The sequence below is a fragment of the Falco rusticolus genome, chromosome Z (genome assembly GCF_015220075.1).
Source record: "Falco rusticolus isolate bFalRus1 chromosome Z, bFalRus1.pri, whole genome shotgun sequence".
Classification (NCBI taxonomy): Eukaryota; Metazoa; Chordata; class Aves; order Falconiformes; family Falconidae; genus Falco; species Falco rusticolus.
Genome location: NC_051210.1, coordinates 6,819,964 through 6,845,126, shown reverse-complemented (window position 1 = coordinate 6,845,126; position 25,163 = coordinate 6,819,964). Strand labels below are relative to the sequence as shown.

The 25,163-nt window shown below is 40.0% G+C and overlaps 2 protein-coding genes across 6 annotated transcripts in view; both read left to right on the top strand.

Annotated features, from left to right (window-relative positions):
* Positions 1-14,029, top strand: part of KIAA0825 (KIAA0825 ortholog) — a 252,837-nt gene extending 238,808 nt beyond the window's left edge. For all 3 annotated transcript variants that reach the window (XM_037374639.1, XM_037374640.1, XM_037374641.1), the window contains one exon: positions 6,445-14,029. In XM_037374639.1, coding sequence (XP_037230536.1) covers positions 6,445-6,559 — 115 coding nt within the window. In that variant the 3' untranslated portion in view covers positions 6,560-14,029. The remainder of the gene's footprint in view (positions 1-6,444) is intronic.
* A 6,732-nt stretch (positions 14,030-20,761) lies between these two features.
* FAM172A (family with sequence similarity 172 member A) overlaps positions 20,762-25,163 on the top strand; it is a 266,793-nt gene continuing 262,391 nt past the window's right edge. For all 3 annotated transcript variants that reach the window (XM_037373139.1, XM_037373140.1, XM_037373141.1), the window contains exon 1: positions 20,762-20,880. The gene's annotated coding sequence lies outside the window, so the exon portion shown is untranslated. The remainder of the gene's footprint in view (positions 20,881-25,163) is intronic.

The following is a 25,163-nucleotide window of genomic DNA, read 5'->3' as shown; positions in this document are numbered from 1 at the left end:
CTTGTTCAGTAGCGCAGTAGTTGTATATTTTATGGCTCCTCACCTCCCTCTTTTTTTCATGTCTTTCAGGGGAGTACGTGGTTAGTAGATTTCAGAGTGATTAAAAGATCTGAGATTACTACACAAATGACTGGAACAAAAGAGACATTTTTTGAACAGTTGATATTTAAGGAGTTAAAATATTAGTCACAGTATTAAATAAATTATTTTAACCAAATGCAATCTTGTTAAACTGCTAGACACTTCCCTTTTAATTTAATAGTACCATTAGAAAAATAAAGCATTGCCTCAAGTAGAAACTGAAAGATTTTTCAGGACTTGAGGTTATGGATAAACATTGGGCTTGAGTTGGCTGCCTAACATTGATGTAAAATGCATTTCATGGTTTGTGATTTCTCCTGTTAGAAAAAGTGCATTTGCAACTGAAATATGAAATGAAACTTACAGAGATGTATATTCTTTTATTATTTAAAAATGGCAAACAAGGTACCAGCTGCTGAGATTTCTTGTGTCGAGGTGAAGTATAGCATGCTAGACATCGATAACAAACAATAGTTTCTCTGCCTGCAAGAGCTTAATCCACAGCTCTGTCTCTCGTGAACTTCAGGAAGCAAAAAGGCAATTCATTAAAATGCTCCATGAGCTGGTAGCAAGACATGGTATTTTATTTAACTGCATGATTTCTCTACCCATTCCAGCTCAGTGTAGAGAACCCTACTGACTTTATTGGCAGTGTTCTGACACATTTAAACGTATATGTTTATTTTGGATTAAAATAAATATTTACATGCACATTTTAAATTTATGATTTATCATACAAAATCTCAAGAACTGTACAAAAAACCTAAACTCCATGTATTTTCCATCTTGAGTGTAAATATGCCAGTATAATCCAGTACAAAGGGATAATGGTTGTTTCAACCAAAGGCGTTTGAGTTCAGTTAAAGGCCCTGCACAGCTGTGAGAATAGGTTGTGTGATGGTGGCTTGTAACTAGTGTGGAGGCTGCAAAAGGCAAAAACAAAACACCAAATTACCTGTCTTGACTTCATGCCTGCTTTGTCACTTTCCTCTTCTTTTGTCAATGGCTGGCAAACAAATGGTCAGTCTCATCTTCATTCAGCTGCTAATAATATTTATCATAATTATATTGTACGAGGAGCAAGCATAAGGACAAGTATAAAGACTTCTTTTGGAGAAAATACAATTAATGGTTTCACATCTGCTCAAGTTTAAAAGGCTACAGGAAGTACATGCAAATGAAAAATACTCTCTAAACAGCAAAGGACTCCCGGACCAGCTGAACTGGGAGGGCGCCGCAGCTGCAAGGTCACAATGTAAGAGAACATGCCACAGCTGGCAGTGCACATTATTAGGGTTAAGTCCCTTGCAAAAAAAAACAACAAACCCTGCACCTCTTAAACAATGGCATGAATTTAATCTCAATTTCACAAAATTGCATCGACTAGTTGTTGATGCACACACTGTTGCTTGCTTTTGCCTCCTTCAGTTTATAGCGTTACTTATGAATAAATGCATTTAGAGAGAAGTTTGAAAATTACATCAAAGCAGTTTATTGAAGAAACCAAAAGCGAATATCTGGAAAAATATTTTCACCTACGTTACGTGAAATGACTCTCAAGTCACATAAAGGTAAAAGGGAATGGAAGTTAAGCACCTTTTTTGTGTTCTTTTCCCACTCTTGCCTTCTTACCTAACACTTGGCAAAAGAAGCCCTTCTCAACTTGTGCTCACTTTTTTTATCAAAATTCCCCTTGAAAATAGTGTGTCTGTAAAGCTTTGCAGTGGTAATTCACCACATTAAAAATAGATAAGCTTAAGAGCTTGCAGTGCTTGAAGTCTGAATGTTTACCCATGTTAGGATGTTTGAATGGCACTGGCTGTGTCTGATTTAGATTAGATGTGAATTATGTCATCTTCTTAGCTCAGTATCAAATACATTGCTTTTTCTTATACTCATCAACTATTAAGTATAGCTATTATTCAATATGAAAATGCATATTTTCAGCTATCTAATGTACAGCTGTACAGTTAATGTTTCATCATTTGCCAACACTTCCCTACAAGGCGACCTGAGATATTACCTTTTCCATAGGAAATACTTCCCCCCCCCCCCCTTCCATCCGTAGAATTACATGGGATGTAACGTTTTTCAGGACATTAAGAAACACAACAGATATCAAAATATTACATAAGCATTCTCAGCAATACATAGAATACCACTAAAAAAATTATGTTTGTGTGACCCTTTCTGTAAACTGTCCACTTTTTAGACATTGTTTTGTATAAGCTTTAGAAAACGGCAAGGTTAGTCTCTCTGACAATACAAATAAGGAGATTTTTCAAAGTTCATAATAGATCTTGAAAAGTATTCTTACATTTTAGTTCAGTTTTCTTCATTTTTTCTTGCTGTTAATTTTTAACATAAATTTTTCCCTCCGATCTTTACAGACTTGTTATAACTAATGAACTGTAATGAACAAACTTAGTAACTAATCAAAGAGTACCTACTAAAGTAAACTTCTTAAAATGTGATAATCTGCTACAGGTAAAATCTATGTCACTTTTCATAATTCCTATATGCATACTACTATATGTAAACCATGTTGTATTTCTGATTTAATATACTACTCCTTTGATATCAACTTCCTCTTGGTCTGTAACAAGCACCTAAATGTAATATATAGTCCCTATTATGGTTTCTAAAAAGTGGCTTCATAGGAATATATCTACAATTTACAAAATATATGCAATTTTGCAACAGGAATCAAAGCAGCAAATGTATCACCACCTATTAAATCCAGCCCTGCCAAAACGTCTAGCATGCCTTTTAACAGAAGATTTTTCTCTGCATCTTTGCAAACAAATTTACTTTTGTTAATTCAGTATAGCAGGGAGAAAAAAGTATCACAAAACATAGTCCTGTATACCCGTTTATATGAAAAGATGTAATGATGCTAATTATAAGCAAGGCTAGCACATGGATACACTGCCAAGGAAACAAGCTGGAATCACTGGATATGCCAGGAGCATGGAATACTTCGCCCCTTGCACTTTGTTAGCTTGTGGATGTGCAAGCCAAGACTTTTTCCTCTCTTGCCCCTTATTTATGCAGAGAAACAGAAGCCTTCCCAGTGCTAAGTATCCTCTTTGACCTCATGATCTAAGGTCTAGGATGACCAGCAGAAAACTTCAGTCATTCCTCTATTTATCTGTGCTGACGTCTTTTGCTGTATCTGCCTGAAAAAACATACTGCCAAGGTTTTTTTCCCTGTGATTAGCCATGTGCAACATAGTAAAGGAACAACACAGGGAGAAAAGTTTTTAGGCAGTTCATCTCTGGTGCACTGAATATGTCATCTACATTATTTGATACTTCAGCATATTTTGAAAACATATTTCAAATATTTAATTCTGTAAGTGCACAAGTAGTATTGGCCTGAAAACTTGCATTGCCACCCTAAAGGTTACAAAGGTGATGGCAGTTTATTTTAAACATATGCTTTCTTTTAAATATGAAGAATATACTGAAAGTTGGTCTTTCTGGACACTGGGACTCGTTATGGTTATATGAACTCTAAGCAAAATGTGGATGGTGATATGATGGATTGGTTCAAATAATTCCAGTACCGTTTTGAAAAGCTGATTTTATTTTATCTTCCAAGATACAGCAATGTAGCCAGACTAAAATAAAATATACACCACCTATGTATTTGGAAATTTTCTCTAGGAGCTATGTTACTAATGATTTGGAACAACAGAGGTGTGCAGGCTGGCTGTTCAGCTGATGAAGATTGCATTTTGAAAGTAATTTGTGATGGTAATTTCATTCACATTCACATTACTTGAACTGGCTAGTTGGATTTGTACCAATTACTATTGCCAAAACAATTGTCACACATTTTAGATATGCTAGTAAAAACATGTTCTATTTTGGACAAATTTTTGAATAGTAAATGTTGACTCTTTTTCCACTTGAACACGAACACCTGGTTTCTCATCTCATGCAGAACAGCAAAGACGTGCTGTGGCCTCCTTGCTTACAGTCCAGTAGTCTTTCAAAAAACAGCATTATCCCTAGACTTTTAAGCATAAGAGTGGAAAAATGTCTAAATTAGATGAGGGACCAGGTGTTTGTCAAGTTCATTTCATAGATCTTTAATTCATGGATACTGTTAAGCAAATGCATAGAAGACATTCTTATCCTCATTGGACCTGCTTAAATGCTTTAAAAATAGACTGCTTTTTGATAAAATGATAATGTAATGTATTAGTAATAACTTGTTATAAAGTGAACACTAAAGAATGTCCAAACTGGATGACATTGAAGATTTTTACCAACACTAATGTTTAAGGTTCAATGAAATGTGCTGACAAGTATGAAGTCACTGTCTTTAAAAGGAATCTGCTGATTTATTGTTAAGCTTCCATTAGCCAAGACTGCTAGATTTCTGTGTTATATCTCCAGCAATAACTGTTTTGAACATATTCCATTTAGCATTTTTAGTTGTCGTCCTTCTAAGCAAACAGCTCCTCTACTTAAAAATATGCAACAAATCAAATTAATTAAAATGAATCAATTGAACTGCTAAAGTGGTGTTTCGGAATGACTCTGAGGACCATAAATTCAAATTAAGGCTTGCATGACTCCTTCCTGGGTTTGAAGAGGTGCGTGGTACGTTAGCAAAAGGAAAAAGGGAAAACAGTCACCCTATTTAACAGTTTTCAGCTGGGATGCTTGCGAAAGTTAATTGTGCTGAGGGCTCGTATAGCCAGATTTTACAAACATACCATAAACCAAAGAATGAAGCAGACAGACATAACAGCAATTAATTGTACCTAATGTTGATATTCAGGTAAGGTTAAGTATCATTGTAGTCATGTATGAGTGGGGTAATAGGAGGTTAATTATTGTAAAAATTTGATCATGGACATGCAGCATTTACAACTTTACTCATAGTACACTTTGCTTCTTCTGATAACTTCTTCACTTCAGGCAGTAATGTGTGTTGTCAGATTCATTTTTTAAAGTAAAGGTATGATAGAGATATGCTAATTTATGCATGGTCATTGAATATATTTTTCCTAACTGTATTTTAACGATTGGATTGTACTACAGAGCATTTCTTCTTATTCTGGTTTTAGTAAGCTTTTAAATACAGTTACAAAAAGTGCACGCCATGCTCTATTGCCAATAACAACTGTCCTCTTTTTGAAAATATGATGAATGCAACGTTCTCTTCCCACCATTCTGTATTATATTTGATTTATTCACCAATCTAAACTTGTATATGGCTTCTGGTTTTTGCAGTCTGATTGAGGACCTAAGAAGTGTGGGGACAGGATTAAAGCATTGCTCCTGACATTAGTTTCCTAAAAGCAGTCTTTGTTCTGCTGCTTCTCTACATGTCTCCTACTTTACAGGATCATCCTATGGCTCATTTGTAATCTACTGGATTTAATACTTGAAAATCTGATTTCTGTATTCATGCTTTACCTTTTGTCTTCAGCTGGTCTGAACTGGGAGCCTACACTTTATTATCTACTTAGAACAGAAAGAGATGAATATTAAAGGGATATCAAACCCTTAAATATCCCTAGAATTTGTAAAAGAGATAGACCCACATTACTGAGCATTATGTAGGCATAATTAGAGTGATGCAAAGTTTAGCTGACTATGTATTAGCACTATTTCTGCATTTATTATCCTGATTTTCTGCAAGGGAATACTGCATGACCTTTAAGGTTTTATATTTAATTAACTACCAAACAAAAGCAAAATCGTCTTCATATTCTTTTACTTTTTCATTTTTCAGTTTTAATCTTCATCCTAAACTAGAATTGAGTATTCACATAGAGAAAGGGAAGAATACGGTATGTTTATTTCCTGGTGCGATAGGTATGCCTGCTGGTTAAAGAAACAAACAGCCAGTCAGTTTTGTGGTATTTCTTAATATAGTATTGTCACTGCAAGAGAATGATGGCCATTCGGATTAACTATTTGAGCTGGACATCATGTGGTGTTTGAGTTTTCACTGCAGACTTACAGAGCCTCGGGAGCAGTGGCTTAACTTCCAAAACACCTGTTCAATCTTCCACTTTTTTTCTGCTAGTTTTACAAGGTTTCCACTTCTGCCAACATGTGTGATACAAAACAGAAAAAGAGAGTATTACCACAATAAATATAAGCAAGATTTTTTGGTAGGTTTTACAATTTGTCATGCCGGTTGTGTGGGGCAAGATTCTTGGGGGCTGTATTTTGTGTGACGCAGTATTCTTAACTGGTGTACCCCACCACGGGGGGGGGGGGGGGGGAGGGGGGCAGGCAATTAATTGGTAGTAACGAGTTTTGTATTGACTTGCTTGTTCTAAGGACTGGTTTAAAACACATTAAAAAATCAATAAAAAGTTCTTTTTCTTTCAGGTGGGAGATGAAAGAAGGTGCATATCTTGAAGATGAGGAGAAAGTTATGGTGGAACGCTTAAAAAATGTTTATTTGACACAGAGCACTCCTACCTCAGAGGATAAAGAAGGATAATTACCTTGACAGGTTTCGGGTAGCACCTTTTTCTGAATTCAGTATGATTAACTTAATGGCTTAGTTATAACTGACAGGACTAGAAAGCTCAGGAATATATATCTTGTGTAGGAGTTTTAAACTAAAGAATGTTCCCCTGTTATTGTCTAGTCACCCCATCCAGGCAGCAATTGTTCACACATGCATAAGGCGAGCAACAATATATGAAAATGTCAATGTCACAAAACAAGGAGGGTGTATCTCAGTGCTGCGGAGGCATAAACCTGAATGACAAACCGAGAACTGTTTTAAAAGTATAAAACTTGCTCTGAAAATAATGCAATCTGGGACACGTGCGAGGCAAACACCCGTGCTATGCTTCCATCGACCATTGTGGAGCCAGCCTGCCCCCGGCTCGTGTTGCTCAAGGACCTTTCTCTCCTTTGGTGCTTGTGTTCTAGTTAGTCCTGCCATGAAATCACCCAGAGTTTACGAGAAAGGACAGATATAGGCCGTAGGTCTGCAGACCTCTGTGAGTTGCTTCAGGATGAGTATGCTTGGCTGTTATTCCCAAACAAAACCGCACCAGCTTTATTGCCCTCGCAAATCCTAACTTAACAACCAGCGTGTCCTATGGCTTAAAAGACACATGATAGAGAAACTGTTAGCAGCTTTTAAAGATTTGAGAAGCATCTTTTTATTTAAAAGAATTATTCACCGGCAGTGCTCAAAGAAATGTCCTAATAGTGAACTGAGAAGAGAAAATTATAAAAAATTCAATGTTTGTTTCTGATAAATACAATAACATTTCATTTTCAAAGTAAGCCCTGTCTGATGTTCAGGTTTTCCAAATATTATATGTTTTTCTTTTCAGTAAAAGTTCTTCCTCAAAGACTAAAAATAGCTGAGTTAGGCACATGGGTGTTTTGACAATATTTTTCATACAGAAGGTTGGTTAATATTTCCTTAGCTCTACCGAAATAATCCATCATCTTTCTATTTGTTCCTTGCATTGGAAGTCCAAGGCAACTATTTCCCCTGCCTAATGAAGGGCTCTGGCAAGACCTTGTTACGGCTGCAATCTGAGCTGCAGCTATTCCTGTTCCCACCACATCTCACAGATGCTATTAGGGACGTAACTCAGACCACTTGAATAGGAGGAAGGCACGTTTTTTTCCTAAAAACTTCAGTAGCAGCATGGGTAACTGTAATGCTAGTGCTGCTGTAGGGTCTAATCTGAAATGCAGTTTTTCCTGCTTAATTGCTTTTTTTTTTTTTTTTTGTATCATTCATAAAAGATATCAATCCATTTAAAATGAAAATGGGGACCACTGCATCTTACAAATCTCCAAAGATCTTGCTACAACACTGCATCAACAAACAGGCTGTGAGGCACTGATGCTCCAAAAATGCTAAAAATATTATTTAAAGAATAAACCAGACTTTTTCCTGTGCTGCTGATACAGTCATTTCAGATCATAAAGAAGTGATGAAGTGTAAAAACAATTTGTCTTTGCTTTGTATTTCACTTTTGAAGATTAATTGTGATCTTGAGGCTTAAAACGCGGCTACAGGGGTTACCTATGATGGCAGGTATGGTATTCTGACAAATGAGGCACACAGGCTCCAAGCCATATTAATAATGTGTTAGTGCACATGGAAGATGGGAGTTTAGAATATTCTTTCCTATTTTATTGAAATATATTGTACATAATTAACTTTTTGTACAGTCACATAAAGTGGATTTCTCTCTATGTGGTGAAACTGACTGAAATAGTTTTTGTGGAAAAAGCTCCCCTTCTGGGAAACACGTATTCTGAATAGGATAAACTTTGCAAGTGGAAAAAGCTAACCCAGAATAAAAGCCCTCACTTAGTCTGAAATGGGGATGTCCATATGGGGAGTTATGCCAAATTGGTTAGTATCCTTTAAATTCACAACACATCTGGTTCTAGAATAATAACAGTCATGTTAAAAAAAAAGAAAAAAAAAATCGTTATGCCCCTTCTTCCCTTCCCTCCCTGCCAAATTAATTCAGCAGGAATCCACTGGGTAGCATCAGGACAATTCTGTCTTTCTTAGAAAGAGTATATTTATAATCTTTAGTAATGTGGAGCTGACAAGACAGAATAACTAGCCTGAAAAAAAAGCTGAACCTTTGCACAATATTTTATTTGGATGTTTTTCTTATCCAAACCTCTATATATATGTCTTTTAGAGTATCTGAATGCAAGCTAATGTGTGTTTGAAATTGAACGTGTCCCTCAGTCCTTACTGAGAAACAGCAGGGCACGATTTGTTGGCAATGTAGTGATCTTATTAACTGACCTTCAGGGTATGAAAGAAACATCATCTTGGCAACATCACTTATGCTGAATAGATACTTTTGCAACATCAACATTTGTTCAAAAAAATTACAGTAATAGTAAGGGCTGTATAACTAAGATTGCTAAATCACATACCATTAATTTATCAAGACTGCTTACTTTAAACTTAAACCCTTAACTGACACTTCAAAGAGCTGATCATTTTTACTTTGTAAGGTGTGTAAAGTTAGGAGTACTTGTATAACTGATTGCTGCTTTCTTTGGCTTTTTTTAATAAAACAATAGTTCTGTATTCTTAAAAAAGTTCTGCTGATGCTAAAATTGACTTAAGAGTCATTTCATTTTGGAGAGCGATGGGTTCATAAAGCTGCAATGTTTTGCTTTCGTATTTTATGTTGTGGCTCTTTGTCACGACTTGGTGATCCAAGAACATCTCACATTTATGTTTATCCTCAATAAATGAAGGCAACAGGAGCCAGATTTGCTGGCTGCAGTGTGGGACCTGTGCTGCACGACCACTGCAATCTGACTATCTTAACTGCTCCTGGAAAGGCAGTCAAAAATAAGGACTAAAGTCTGTTGTGTACAACGGACCTTTCCCTCTGAACAGGCAAAAGTGGGCCTTGTTGGCTCAGCTGAGTTAGTGTAAACGGGAATTTTTATATTTAAAGAAATTAATTTGATCAGATAGAACAAACTAGGTAACTATGCATTATCATTAATGCTTACACCTAATTCTTATTTAACATTTTAATATGCTTAGGCCTTTTTACGAAACAGGTTTACATGGGAGACTTCATGGCATGGAATATCTCTAATTGTATCAGTTTAGTATCCAGCCATATCTTAACATCTTGCTACTTTTGAAAGGTAGTTAATAAAATTAGAAGCGGGGCAAAACTGAGATAGCATTAATAGCACTGAAACTCAGAAAGACAGGAGAGAGAGAGAAATTTGGGAAAAGACAGGCACAAAGACATAGCCCTGCCTTTTAGTGACTGCTCTCCTGACAAACAGTCTCCCATAGATCATGCTTCATTCCAGGAGAGGGCTTTTGTAGAGACCACAGGTAACAAAGCTCTTTGCTCTGGAAACATGCACGAGGGCAAATGGATGTTCTCCCATTCATCTCTACGTCCTCGCAGCAGTGCAAGGTAGGCGTGAGGCTGCCTTCTTCCAGTTAGCTTCCTCTGACAGAAATACTCCATTTCCCTCTCAGCTGAGAGGTCTTCACAAAATATACTGAGTCTTATCTACAGTAAGATACCTATTATGTGCTGATATAAAACTATTTTATGAAACTCCTTAAAATATGTGCAGTCATTTTTAGTGACAGACAATATCCAAATTTTCAAGGCAACAGTCAAAAGACTAAGGAATTAGACCTATTGGCCTAATTAGGCATGAAATGGGAGAGTAACTTGACAGCAACAGGGAGATTTCTAAGCAAGCATATAGGTCTTGAGGAGGTCCTGGCTGCTGCAAAGCCGCTCCTCTGTAGTAACTGTCCATGTTGTAAACAGTGGTATGAGTGGGAGCAGAAGCTCTAAAACTGTTTTTAGTGTAAGGCCTAGGAAACGGGCAAGGGTGAGCTGGCTTTTTCCTCTGCCTGTGGACTCCAACACTTGGGAAGCAGACTAAACCGACTGACATTGTCGAGCAGGCAGTACCAGAAAAGCATGCAAGGTCTTGAGCAGGTTGGGTATTGCTGAGGACCTTGTAAGACCCATTAGTGAAATTGTGGAGGAGTCAGACTATTCCTCTCTGGCAACAGCATCTGAGAATAGACTGTTAGCTATTACAGCAGCAAGTAAAATAATGATACAGAGCTGGCAAGAAACACTCCAAAAAAAGCAAGGAATCATGCAAACAAGAAAAAAAAATCCCAACCCTCTTTTATTTTTCCTGAAAAAGTGATTCTATAACAAGTGCCTCAGGAAGAACTAGTGATTACCAACCACTAATAACATAAAGTGATCACCCAAATTAAGATTGTATGTGTCAGTTTAGTAGACAACTACCCCTAAGCTGACAAGGAGCCACTCAGGTCATGGCTAGTGCAAATTTGATGACTACCAGATCAAGCCCTTTAGATCCATGACAACTTAAGCTGTTAGTAGGTTGCAGCCATCTCTGAGGAGATACTTTATAATACCTCCTACTGAAGAAAGTGTTTTAACATTAAAATAGCTATGAGCTATCCAGTTTCTGCAGTAAATTGATCCAAGCTCCAACAGACAACAGTCTCAGTGTCTGCACAGCCCTGAGTCACGTCCATTCTCTATCTAGAAATGAGGCAAAGAGCTGGGTAATGGTGATCACACTCAGCAGGTGTGATCCTCTCCAGCCACCAGCTCAAAAAGCATGCCGTGTCTGCCATGACCAACTCAGGTTTCAAATCTAGCTCATGGTGGAGGTTTGCTGCAACAGCACATAACTGTTCTTTTCAGGACAGATTTTTAGAAAAATAATATCTTTTCAGCTCTCCCAATAAATAAAGACATTGATTAAAATTCCTCTTATAGAACAAGCACTCAGTCTTTAGGATACACCCAATGAATAGTTACCGATGCACCTAGTGTGTTCCATAAGCTAAATGTTAATGACATGATCATATAAATTTTGTCCCTAGATGAATTTGCTAGAGGGCTGAAACACAAGCAACTTTGGTAAATTTGTAATTACCTAATATCCAACTACTTTATTTTTTCTTTTTTTTTTTTTTTGTCCCATAATCTGTGTTTTCTATGTAAAGAGTCTACTAACTTTTGACATTTTTTGTCCATAAAGAAATAGTTTCACATAGCTTTTCATGTGTCATCTTGACTCTGTTTTGTTTTCTACCTCAATATTGACTTTCAGGCATGGAAAAATGTACTGGTTAATGTTTGTTACAATTTAGAATGTGGGTACTGCTTCCACTCAGTTATACATGGGTAGATAATTCATTTTCTAGACTTAATGTCATACAGACTTAAAGCAGTGAAGTCATGGCTAATAATTTCAGGTTTAGGGTTGTCTGAAGACTTCTGCTCCTCATGTCCCATATGAATTTTGAAATATCTTTGTTTTTCCATTGTTCTAAGCTACCTGTGTTAGCCAGGATAGTTGGAGATATCTTTATGCATTGCTGTTTGTGAGCTATTTATGGTTTTTACTTAAACTGATGTATTTTGCCCCAGGTTTTATTTTCTTTAGGTTCTCTGAACTTTTAATTTACACTTGGAAATACATAGCACATCTGTTTTCATAATCCACAAGCACCTAAATACTTATCAGCAAAGCCTATGCCTTCTCAAACCTAATACAGAGTCTTAGGCAACCAAGAATGTATTAAATGTAAAATTCAAACCAACCACCTGCAAGGTTATCATTCAAGAAACGCAGTAGTCATTTTCACTTGGATTTTCACCTCTCTGTATATTCTAGAAATAACAAATTTAAGGAGTTTTTTGCTTATGTTCTGGGCAGTTTATGGGTATCTTCTATTCTATATAATAAACATGTCTTAAATGGGTTTTATTATGTAAATTAAGATTACACGTTCCCTTTGGAGAATGGAACAAACATTCAGAAGGTAAAAGGTTGAAATGACAGGTGTTTTTTGTTCTGGCGTATGGACTAGCAAACAGATTACTTTCTACAGTAAGCCAGATGTGGCCTTGGGAATGAAATTATCTTGGCAGGAATCCTACCTGCAGGTATGTATTAACTTCAGGAAATTGACAGCTGAACATGTGCTATGGAAACTTTCTTCAGAGGCAAAGGGATTATATCTCTTCAAATAGCAACAGTTTCTATTGCAGGCTCCCAAATTTCACTCATGCCCATCCACTTCATGAATGGACAGATCGATGGAGGCCGTTGCATTAATACAACACAAATGTGTAATGTTAATCATCTGGCCTCCTCTTCTCTCCAGACAAATAATTAACCAGAACATGGTAGGCTGTTCTTTATTTCCGACAACTATGCACGGTCTTGATCAACGTTACTGAGCAAGACCGTACCTCTGCCAGACTTTGGTATCAAACCACAGAGCCCTCCACACTGATAAATTGGATAATGAGGTTCAATTTTTCATGTTTAAAGGTGCTGTATATGCCTGGTGTGGTTCTTGGATTTGTAAACCAAAACCGACCAGTCCTGCACCTTTCATTTCCACTCCCTCCCCCTCTCACCCTTCCCCAGTTTTGGCTGAACTGTCAGTTTTATGGTCATTCCTGCTGCTTCCAGATGAGGCTATGGCCCCATCTTACGCAGCAGGGTACAAAATACATACAAAGCGATTAGCTGTCTCAAAGAGCATCCAGTAAATACATACTACTGAGTTTCCAGGCCCAGTAGTGAGACACTTGGTAGTTAAAGCTTTTGCATTTTAACCCTACAGTCTTTGGGCATATCTCCAATCTGACAAGCTCCAAGGTGAGACATGCCCACTTGTTTTGTAGGAGCCTGGTGGCTTGGTGTTGGTTTTGTTGAGAGGAGAGGAAAGGGAAGCGATTGCTAGTTTATTATTATCTTTATATTGTTATGTTAATTCTACTGGTTTTGTTACTGTTTTGTTTCTTTCCATGTGGATTGATGACTGGTCAATACCTGATGGTTGCAATCTGCTTAAGTAGTTTGGGCATTGATAAAGTCATGGTAACTGCCAGTAGCAGAAGTAATTTGTGAGCATAGTCTTTGTAAAAAGTGTCTGTCATGCCAACAGGCACTATAGGAATTAAATCAACCTAAATCTCTGTACTAAAATGGTCTATCATTAACATGATTTCTTAGTTCAGCTTTGTCAGGTCTCTCCCTGATAACCACAGTATTCCTTCTACGGTTAGAAATGGGTTGAACAGAAAAATGCTGGTATCTTACATGCTGTGCCTTTTGAGGGATGTCATTTTTCCAACTCAAGTTCCAAAAGGTGCACTTAAACTATGTAACGGAAAAGGTACATGTATTTGCTTTTCCATTTTATGTGTACACAAATTGTTTAGATGACAGTTGTACAATTTTTTAAAAAGTTATATAATACCCTGGAGCAGTCATCTGCTCTAACATGCATAATTTATTCAAAAATCATTCATGGAGTTGAGGGATTGATAGTTTGGAACAGAAAAATTATAGGTATGCTAAGTATGTTCTTGCAAAAATGAATCATGTAATCATATATTGAGATCCAATATTTCAAAATTCAAAGTACAATTAAATTGTTTGCACATGTAACAGCAGTGAAATGACTTTGCAAGGTTTACATCATAAACCCATATATCTACAAAGTAAATAGTAGAACACAGACCATAAAGTTCTGTCAATAGCATTGCTTTCAATCTTTCTTTGTTTCATTCCACCAAAACTTTTCATATCAGTCTGGCATTTTTTTGAACAACTATAACTATACACAGGACCAAAGAATTAGGAGTGGTAACTTGAAATATAGATCATGTATATTTAATCTTTACAACAAATGCAAAAGCAGTAAGTGAAAAACAAAGACATAACAGACTGTAAAAACTCTTGAGAACATATAATGAAACATAAGAGTGAATGTCACGACAGATTTATGTATGTTCCAGTTTCAGCAAAAACTGCTGAAGACAAATTTGAGAATATTTGTGTATCGTACTTCTGGCACAATAGCAGGAACCAAAATAAATTATCCAGGAATAAGACATAAGAAACAGATTCAGGGTGTAAACAACAAGCTGAATAAGAATTTTGAATTAAAGCAAACTTTTCAAGCCAAAAGAAAAGGAGTTTTTTCAGCCTTACAGAGCACTCAAGAACATTGTTGCTTTTTCATGAGTTTTCAGTATTTCACTTTTTTTCCCCTAAAGTTTCTAATTTAATTCTTGTGAAAAGTGTTTCTCAGAAGGTAACACATCATCTTTGTCAGGAAAGCTAACATTTTTATTTTTCATGAAACACACTCTCTGTATTTATGCACTATACATGGTACACAAAAAGCCTATTCCATCGATGTCAAGCCAAAAGAATAAATGAAACTACAAAGGGAATTCTAAAGATAATTTTTTTTCTCCCACTATCTTTTCTTTTGGTCTTAGTCTCAGTAGGAATTTTTGTGTCCCAAAAGACACACGAAAAAGTCTTCCCCAGAATCACACACCCTAAAGGTTGCTATTCTTAAATGCAACTGCTAGATGAGAAGGCTATGCCTTTATTTATTTTTTTTAACCTGTGGAAATAGCAGCTGTCATTGCCCAAAAAATGTTTAAGATTGAAAAAAATTGATATGTTTTCCAGATCTGTGTCTGACAACAGCTGGGTTGAAGTTGCTCCACAGTGGAGTCTCTCTTGTGCAAACACAGTGCTCAGCATTAAATAAATACAATTTTTGTAAAGTAGGTGACATGAGATGGTCAATAGGACAAAGCAAAAAACTATAATGCATTTTTTCATGGAATTTTTCTCTGCCCTGATACCCTTTCCATCTTTTTGTCACAGCAAAGGATTCCTAAACTGGATCGCATCCTTCAGTTTCAGGGCTCAGTGAAAAGCTCAAGTGGAATAAACAGACTACATTTATTGCAAATGTAAATGCAACCTATGTACAATAAAAGTGATCAGTCTCAGCATACTTGGGTACCCCTGTTGCGAACGTGCGTTTGTGAGGCTTAGCATGCTCTCAACCAGCAGTAATCCGACTGAGAACTAAAGATGTTAATACTTCACATTGCCAGGTGCTGAAAGCAGGAACGTAGGTACTTCTGAAGAAAGGGCTGTGATGTTCTAACAGCACTGAACCACAGGAGGATTTAACAACTGCTTATGAAAGTTGCATTGCAGGATAGCTATTAAAATCAGACATCCTACTTGCTACAATCATCTATCAGCTGCATCTAAAATCCTGCCCACCTTCTGTGTGTCATCTGGAGGAGATAAAGTTTTAATTGTGAGCGGGTGGTATAAAAAAAATAGAAAAAAAAGACAAGGCGCCTTCTGTCATTCCAAATTCCTTGTCCTATCTTGCTTGCTGTTTCGGTGGGTTTGTGCCAGTTGAAGTTTTGCAGGCAGCTTTTAAAAAGACAAAAAATATAAATAAAATCAATAGAAACAAATAATATCTAGGACAACAAAGAGCACACCATGAAGAATGCATTGCAGAGAATGGGAATAAAAAATACTGTGTATTGCAGCTTTTTCCCTTATATGCTTTGACTCTTTTCTCACCTAAGTTTCAAATAACTCCTAGTTTACTTGGTACCCATTACCAAATTACCTTTCTGCCTGTTTATTCTGCATTTGTAATTATGACATTAAGAGCTTCTTCCCCGTTTCCACTAAGCTACAGTATTAAACATCAGAAGCTCGTGTTTTGGGGTTCAGAATGGTTTCATTCATAATATTTTCATTCAGCTTTCCTGTTCAGTATTTTGAGTTGATAAGACTTGACATTTTTTTCAGCCATTTGAAATAAGCCTTGTTAAAGCAGTATTTATGTTACTGTAATAAGAACTGTCTTCAGACCATGATCACTTGTCATAGACGCGACAAATATTTGGTTCCCTTGGTGTGCTCTTTAGATATGATGATGAAGTCTTAAAATAACTTATCCTGTCTTCAATACAGTTCTTTTGAATTACTTTTTTTGCCTCTAAATTAAAAAAAAAAAACCCCAATGTATTTTCATACTGACAGCCCTGAAATTTTCATGCTGTGTCATGCAGACTGCAGCCCCCAGTGAGAACAGCATTTCTGATCTCCGTGCCGCAGACAGACACTCACAGAGCCACTTGCAGAGGTCGGTGCCTCCCTTGCGTCAGCTGGCCTGCTTATCTCATGTTCCCAGCGTATCCCAGGGCCCTTCCTTCCAATGTATTATTAGTATAGTGGCTTTCTTGAAAGTCTCTGGGTCTTGTTTCCAAGTTTGATCCCCACCCCCCGTGCTGTTGTCAGTGCAGTGTCACTGCTATTTCACATGACTAGCAGTTGACAATTTTTCTCTTTGAAACTCCCTCTCTTTCAAATTCAATTTCCTAATTGTTTCATGGGAAAGGAACAGAGTCTCTGGCCTTTGTTTTATTATTTATATTTTGCGAAGGAAGAAACAAAGGCCTGGTAACAGAAAGAACTCCTTTAGGGATGAAGTTCAGGCAGACACATGATAGATGTCTAGTTCGTACTAGAAAAAAGAGAAATGCGTGTCTTCTGCAGATCCATGACCATCCGACTATTGGCTTAACCATCACAGCAAGACACAGAAAACAAGGTCTCACAAGGTCTTCAAGAAATCCTAATATCCCTAAAAAAGACCTCTTTCCTCCTCATTTACCCTGACTGATAAATTCATAGGAAAGGTTTTCTGTTCTTTCAGTGCCTGATTTTGAACTTCATGCTCTTAGATTTCATCACATTTCTCTCACTCTAGTCAAGACAGTCATTACTTATGTTTCAGCTTAGCGTCATCTGCAAATTTCATGGTTGCACATCAAATTCTTACCTCTGCCTCATTAATGACTACATTGCAGATACTATGTCCAAAAACTAATCACCATGCCCAAAGAGTGCTCCTGTTCATTTCTGTCTAACCTGATAACTGCCTCTCAGTTCAGGCTTTTGCAGTCTCCGCCTCGGCCACTCCACATCCACCCTACCAGGTAATTCTGGTCTGAATTACCATCGTCCCCATCTCCAGTAATATCCCCCATAGGGAATCAGTTCGCTTACTTCAGTTTAGATACACCGGGGTGTTGATTTACTCTTGTGTAAGAGATTGCAGTCATACTGGAACAACACGATCTGTGCTGGGTAGCACCACTCTGCAGTTTACCACACTTTCTATTTGTATTTATGTTCACAACTATGTCAAAAACTAACTTTGCATAGTATTGAGTAACCGTGCAGTTTAAGGGTAGTCATCCCAGCTGGGTATGAGTTGGTGCAATCCAGCTTACTTGGAAAGAATTTATACCAAAAGGATTTTTTTTCTACACAGTTTTAACCTCTTCATGTTCCCTACGCTTCCTTTACAGTCACGGAGGCTACCTAGCTTTGAAGGACAACATAACAGATGTTCAATCCACCCATCTGCTTTAACTAGGTCTGTAACCCCCTACAGACTCAAGACACACTGGCAGTCATTAACAACATGCAGCCCAAGATAGTTTTAATTACACAACCATGTATTCTTTTTTCAGGGGACTGTTGTTTCAGATGCCACATGGGATGAATAGTACTCATGTCATAACCAGCAGTTCAATACCTTGTTTTCTCTATGTTCTTTAAAATGCAGCTCCATTTACCAGACATGGATGAAATCCTAGTTTTGGAAGATATTTTATGGAACCCATTTCTACAACATCTGAGTGTTTGAATATTTAGCTTACCTTTACATAATCCACACAAGCAAATGACAGTTTTGCTTAAATTGGGAACTGAAATTAAGACAAAACAGTTTTAATAATCTTGGATGTTTAGCTGAAAATAATGCAGATAGAACTTTTAACACATCAAGCATTCTACAGCACCCTGTAGAATTTGTGTAGGCAAATTGCAGCTTCCATCTATTTCAGATGTAACTATGCACACTCCGTATTTCTGAAAACTGAATGCAAGAACCTTACTGGACATTCAACAGGCAATAAATAAACAGGTCTAAACCACTGAACTTAATTAACATATCCATAGCCACCTGTGAATGCTCTAGCATTTGGAGGAATAGAAGACTAAAGAAGAAAACAAGACACAGATTTTGAAAAAGAATCAAAACACTCAGTTTAGGTACAACAGTAAGCATGCAGATAAGTATTTTTTCTCGTATTCCTGGTATTACTGTAGAACACAGAAGTCTATAAGGACACCAGAACTCTACAGTCCTACACGCAGACAGAAGATAAAAGTCAGCCAATAACTATTTAACGCACACTACCTCTGTTTCCTCTTCACTGCTGATATTTGGAATTTTGGGGTCAGTCATCCCAGTCAGTCCTTCCCTCCCAGTCCAAGTCAGTTAGACTTGGAGACCTCCCCTTTGAACCTGCTGCCTCTCTGTAATATGAAGAGCTTCAAATCTATGGTTAATATTTCTTTTCTGGTCAAGCATCTCCAAAACCACCAACCCTCTGCCCCTTGTTTTGATAAACTTTTCCTTCTTCGATACTTCCCTGGACCTGCAATTATAAAGGGCTGTATCAAGATCATGGGCAAGGCACTTTTTTAGCTGTACTGCTCAGGCATGCCACCCCTGAAACCGGTTCCTGTCTCCTACATTCTGCACATTCAATGTTTCGGTTGCTTGGCTTTTGGGGGTTTGGTTTTTGGTTTTGGTTTTTGGTGTGGGTTGGTTTTTGAGGTTTTTTTGTGGGAACTTCAGGAAACAGAGAATGATGACAGACCAGTTTAAGACTCCCAACAAAAAACACTTAAGTCAGTCTGAACCAGGTTCACTTTGCAACTTGCCAATACTTGTGAAAAGAGAGGGCATGAACTTTGAGTGAGAGGACAGGGTTGCTTACATGTTACCCAAAAACATTCATTAAATGAGTCCCAACCCTGACTTCTGTTCTGCTACAAGTCAAAGCTGATAGTCTAGACCTTGATCACAGCACTGTTGTATGGCATCCCAAATGTGTGGCATCAACAGGCAGACATCCAAGCACCACTTTTTCCTAACACAGAAAATACAGGGAAAATACTGTCTCAATATGAGAAGCTCAAAATACCAAACATAATTTGTAAAATGTAAACAGAAATGTTGTTCAAGGTGTTACAATATCTTCTGCATTGGAGAAGGAAAAACTTCACTCATTCCTTCCTTGGGTGTTGCTGAAAGCTCTTGAGATCAAAACACACAAGTTTGCTGCTTTCGGTCATAACAGAGAGAGCAGCTGGGAGTAACCTGGATGAGAAGCATTTTCTCTTCTCCCACAGAGAGCCAGAGCCATCCATGGCTCTCATTCACTCGATTTGGCCATCAGGCATGACCGAGAGCTAAGGGACGGTGGAACACTTCAGTCGCATGCATGGTATACAGCCAATCTCGCTTGTCCTTGGGACAGACACAGCTCGCAACTGTCCCGTGCAGACAGAGCTACGAGAGGTGGACACCTCCACTGAGCATCTGTGTGATGCACGTTATCAGCAGTCAAATCTGGAAAGCTTTTCAGGGGAGCAAGACAACACACCCCTGAAATGAAACTCAATGCACTTCCTCTTGCTATGTCAAGAGTGAGGGTGCTGTGAAGGCTCATGGCAGTCGGTGTTCTAATATAGGCCAACACAACAGTCAGTCCTCACGAATTCCTGAAGACACCCACAACACCTGCTGTGGAAACTTTTATCCCAAATCTTTTCACTTTACAAATTCCTAAGCTATGAAAATGGAAACCTGGAGTGGAAACACGACCTTCCCAGGGGGATCTGCCAGACCAAGGCGCACCCCAAGCGTCAGCCCCAGCTCTCGATGCCTGCCTGCTCGGTGCCCCTCCTCTGTCGCCGCCTGCCCCGAGGGGACAGCGCGACCCTGGCTTCATTCCCACCGCCCTCCCCCAAGCCCCCCTCCCGGGAGCAGCCGCGGCCTCGGGGCAGTGCCGCGGTGGCCGTTGCCTCCCCGTGAGGCTGCGGCCTGCCGCCTCGCCGGGCAGCGCCGGCACCGAACGCGTCTTTCAGCCCCGCTGCCCCTCGCCCGCCACCGGGGCCCAGGCTGGAGGCGGCTGAGGGGACTGCGGGACAGGGCGCCGGGGGCGATGGTGGCACGGGGATGCGGGGCGTGGGGGTGAGGGGATACAGGGATGAGAGGGCGGGGGGACGCGAGAATAAGGGGATGGGGGACGAGGGGGTGAGGGGACGAGGGGGTGAGGCGCCTCCGCCGCCCTTCCCGCTCCACTTCCGGGTTCCCCGCCGCGCCCCCGGGCGCTGACGTCACCGCGCGCGGACCCCGGAAGTGGAGCCGGAGGGGGGCGGGCGGCGCCGCGCGCGGCGCCAGGACCCCAAGACGGCGGCGCGTTCCCCGGTAACGGCGCCGCGCCCGCCCCGCCCCGCCCCGTCGGCGACGGGCGCCAGGTACGTGCTGCGGCCCGGCCCCGGGCCCGGCCCGCCACCTCCCGCCGGGACCAAGGGGCGCGGCGGGGCCGGGGCGGGAGGGGGGCGGCCGGCCTTCGCCCTGCCGGTGGTGCCGCGGCGAGCGGGTGGGGGCGGCGGCGCCCAGCCTTCCCTCGCAGCCCCTGCCCCGGCGGAAGACGCCGGGCTCGTGGGGCCTGGCCTCTTGGCGGCGGCAGGCCCGCAGCGGCGGCGGGGCTGGAGGGGGGCGGCGGCCGCCTGCGGTCGGGTCCCGGGCTGTCCGCGCCGGCCCCGTCCCGGCGCTGGCGGGCGGGTTTGGCGGCAGCGTGGTGCCCCGAGCCCCCCGCCACGACAGACCCCGTGCGAACGCCGGCGGGGGACCACCACCGTGTCACCTTCCCCGGGACCGGCCCGCGCTCTGTCCGCAGCAGCTCCACGTGTTTGCACCTTCTGCGCCGCGCTTCGGTACCAGAGGGGCAGACGAACCAGAAAGCAACTATAATTTCCAATTTTCCAAATAACTTGAAGCTTTTTTTTTTTTTTTCCCTCCCCAAAATGCTCACTCGCAGTCATTGCTGCAGCTCTTTGGTGCTGTCAGCTGCTTCCACAAAACAGGACTTGTCAGTTTTCCCTGTTACCTAACACAAGCTTTCCGTACGGTCATAAATGACAAAAAGTTATTGTGTGAGCATAATTCTCCTGACTTGGTAATATACAGGTGGGCATGAGTGGTAATTTTTCATTCCTGCTTTTGCTTTCCTGGATATACGTGACTGAAAACTTCTTTCTGGAGTGGAGTTTCTCCTAGTTGGTCTGGCAGCTTAGAAGCCTCCATGAAACGTTTGTAATTTGAGTTATCCAGGTGTAAATGTAGGGAGATAATTTTTCAGTTTAAACTGTTGCTGTTACTTGGTTTTGGCTTGGCAATAACTCAAAATTTGTTACTCTAAACCATCGGATGTTACACATCTCTAGTACCTTTTAAAAAAACAAGTGCTTTGCTTTTAAAAGAAGTTTTGGCTTCTTTTTTTTCTTTTAAAGCTTAATTACTGACACTTTTGATGGAGAATGTACCGCTTTCCTTCCAGATAGTTAACTTCTGTGGCATTACCTGAGCCAAGCTGCTAGGTCTCCTGCAAGCCAGTTTAATGAGTCTTCACAAAATGTAGCATCTGGTTTGCACTATTTCTATGTGAAGTTTTTGGCTAAGGTATTAAGTTTGAATAAGCAGGTAACAGACCTTGGTGAGGACACACCATCATTGGCCAAAGAGGTGTTACAACATGAATAGTAATTACAGGGCTAACTGGATGTATTTGGGTTTAACTGCGTGGTGATTTGGTGATGCCTTGAAGAGTAGGGTGGTGGCAATATTTGCCTTTGAAGAAGCATAAGCACCACTTGTACAGCAAAAAAGATGGGGTCCTTTTAGTAACTGCTAATATTTTCTTGGAATTGTTAATGAGGCTGTGAGTGAAGGAGGGTGGCAGCCTGTTGTGCTGCCCATGGTAAAGCTGCTTGATGATAGCTTGTGGTTAGAGAATGCCTGTAGGATGTTAACATTAGATTATTTGTAATTATGTAGGAAAAAGTAAAAATGCTCTCTTGTAGGGAAGGCTAAAGTATTAGCAACTGAAGGTACTGAACACTGTAAAGGGTATCACAGAGTGATAGCAATGTAAAATACAGAAAGCGTGTCTTTATATGCTCCTCTGCATTTAGAAGTGAACAGTTCTGGTATTCTGAGTGTTTCAGATCTTCAGTGTCTTTCCAAAAAAGTAATAATCATTATTTGCTCACGAGAGTACTGGTCTTCACAGGATAGCTGTAGACAGAAGCCCCAGGTGATGGCTGAAGTTACTGCATGCCTGTCTGCTGGAGGTCTGGTGTGCCACCCTTGGTGTTGGGCTGGGCACTCCCCTGCCCACCTCAATCAAAACACGGTGGGTTAAAACAGGTGTAATATTTATAGTGTTAAGTTGACCTGACTCTTTTTGTCTGAAATAGGTTAGCAGATGCTGGTAGGCGTAGGAATGAAATGAAAACTTCCAGCAGGCCAGCAGTACTGAGCAGCTGGAGGCGGACAAGGGCATCATCATTTCAGCACTCCGAGTGTGCACGATGCTTCTGTCTGCTTTACTGAAATACCTTTAATTATTTGAGTTTTCTCACCGCTGCCTGGATTTTGTCTGTTTTCTTCGGATTGCTTTTTCAGTGATGGTAGCCAATTATGACTATATGTTAATCTGCTAGTTGACTTGACCATGTTTTTTACTGAATTGCCTTTTATGTACTAGTTAGCTGATGTTTGGAAGAGCTTCTCCTTATAATTACTCAGTGGGGATTTATCTGTTGGTCTCTGTTCTTTTAAGTTCACAACTTTTTCTTTCCTTCTCCCTCCACCCCCCCCCCCCCCCCCCCCCCCCCCCCCGAAGACTCAATGCTGACTTTAGAGGTTTTGTCATTCCAAGCTCTATAGAAAAGGTTCTGAATGCAACTCTGTTGCTGGTACTTTGAATTTGACCCACTGTTCCTTTGGGGAACAATGTGCTGTGGTGACTGAGGAGTTTTTTAGATTTACAATAGATTCCTGGAATTCTTTGAAGTAAAGCATACATACAAAGAATGAATTGATATCTCTTTTTATTTTTTTCCACTCGCTTACTGAAACAGATTGGTTAACAGTGGGCATGAAAACATGTGCTTATGGAATGTAATGCTGCCCTATGAGGGTGGTTTTTTGTGCTTTGGAAGGCACTTTTTTTTTTTTCCTCTTTCTAAGTGTGATCATACATATATCTACTTAGCCTGTAGATCAGTTTCATAGGTTTGCACTGGGTGGAATTCCTGAACTATAATTTAATGGGTTTAAAATGTGGGTTTTTTTCATGGATGTTGTGTTTTAAGTGCTGTGGGTATGGTAAGTGTTATATGTGTATACATGCACACACCTTTTCATTTTTTGAGAGGAAGGCTCTGGAGTGATGACTCTGTGAACTTACTGTTTAACTACTCACAGTGTTTCTTACGCTGTTCTCATAATGTGACTGAGTCTTACTGGAAGGTGAAAAGGTAGAGTGTTCAATTTTGTATAATCTTTGCCTTTCTGCTCGGCTCGCCATCAGGTACTTACTAATGCTAGTTTTGGAGTGATTTTTACGGCTGCTTCTAGGAATTAGACTGGGATCCACAAGTTGTTTCCCTCCTGCTCAGGACCTGCTCTGTTAACAGAGTGCCCATGGTGCAGTTTCACAGCCCGTTTACATTACATCTCCACTGCTGGAAGGGGCAGCATGCCTCTCTTCTTCCTGCCCCATCCCTCCTGGATGTAGATCAGCTGGCTGCATAGTGAGCTGGGTAGGGAAGCTGATCCAGCTGATACAAAACTAGAGATATATGAAAAGCTCCTTTCTCATTGCAGCAGCTTGCTCACTAGTACAAGTGCCATCATAAGAAACAATGTGAGACTGTAGTTGGGAGTGGAGAGGCTGGAAGAAGGGCTGAAAGTGTTGTATTGTAGGGACGTGGATCGTGAATCTACAGCCTGTGTTGCCTTGCACTTGAACTTACCATGCGGAAAGCCCCTCTACCAGTTTCCTGAGCAGCCTGCTCCTATTAATTAATTATTAATGATACTGCTGCTGAGGATGGTACCCCGCTCTGTGGCGTAGTGCAGTCTTCATGCAACCACTTGTATTCTGGTTACATTCTCCTGGATAGTCTCTGCTTCCAGCTTGATGGAGCCTCTCTGGTACTGCAGTTTGTATTCTGTTGAGTGGGTATCCAAGGAGGAAAGACGAACTGTGTAGAGCTTATCAGGTTAATTTTAGGTGTTTCTGCTTTACAGTTATTGTAGTTTCTGTATTCTGACTTCCTGTTGCCCAGCAGAAGTTGAAGGGGACCAGCCTGTGCTAAGCCTGCTAATACAGACGTTTGAGGCTTGGAAGTAGTCATTTTTAATACTTATCTGAAATAAGTGTTGTCTTAGCAACTGCAGTATTAGCTGAATCAATATATTTAGTATGGTGGTAAATTTAGGATACTCATCTGTGAGCAAATAGGGTTTTTTCCTCAGGTAAACGAAAGAAAATTTTTATCATCTTTATCATCTCTCTGGAAGCAGAGATGATGGTTAAAATAAGAACTAGTGGTACACATCATCAGTTGGACTGCAGATTAACCAGTTCCACTGTTGACTGGCAATAGGTCCATGCCTGAAGCAGCAGTGATACTGAATGTTAGTGTTTGTGTTTCTTGATGCTTATGCATTTAAAGTCAGGCCCATC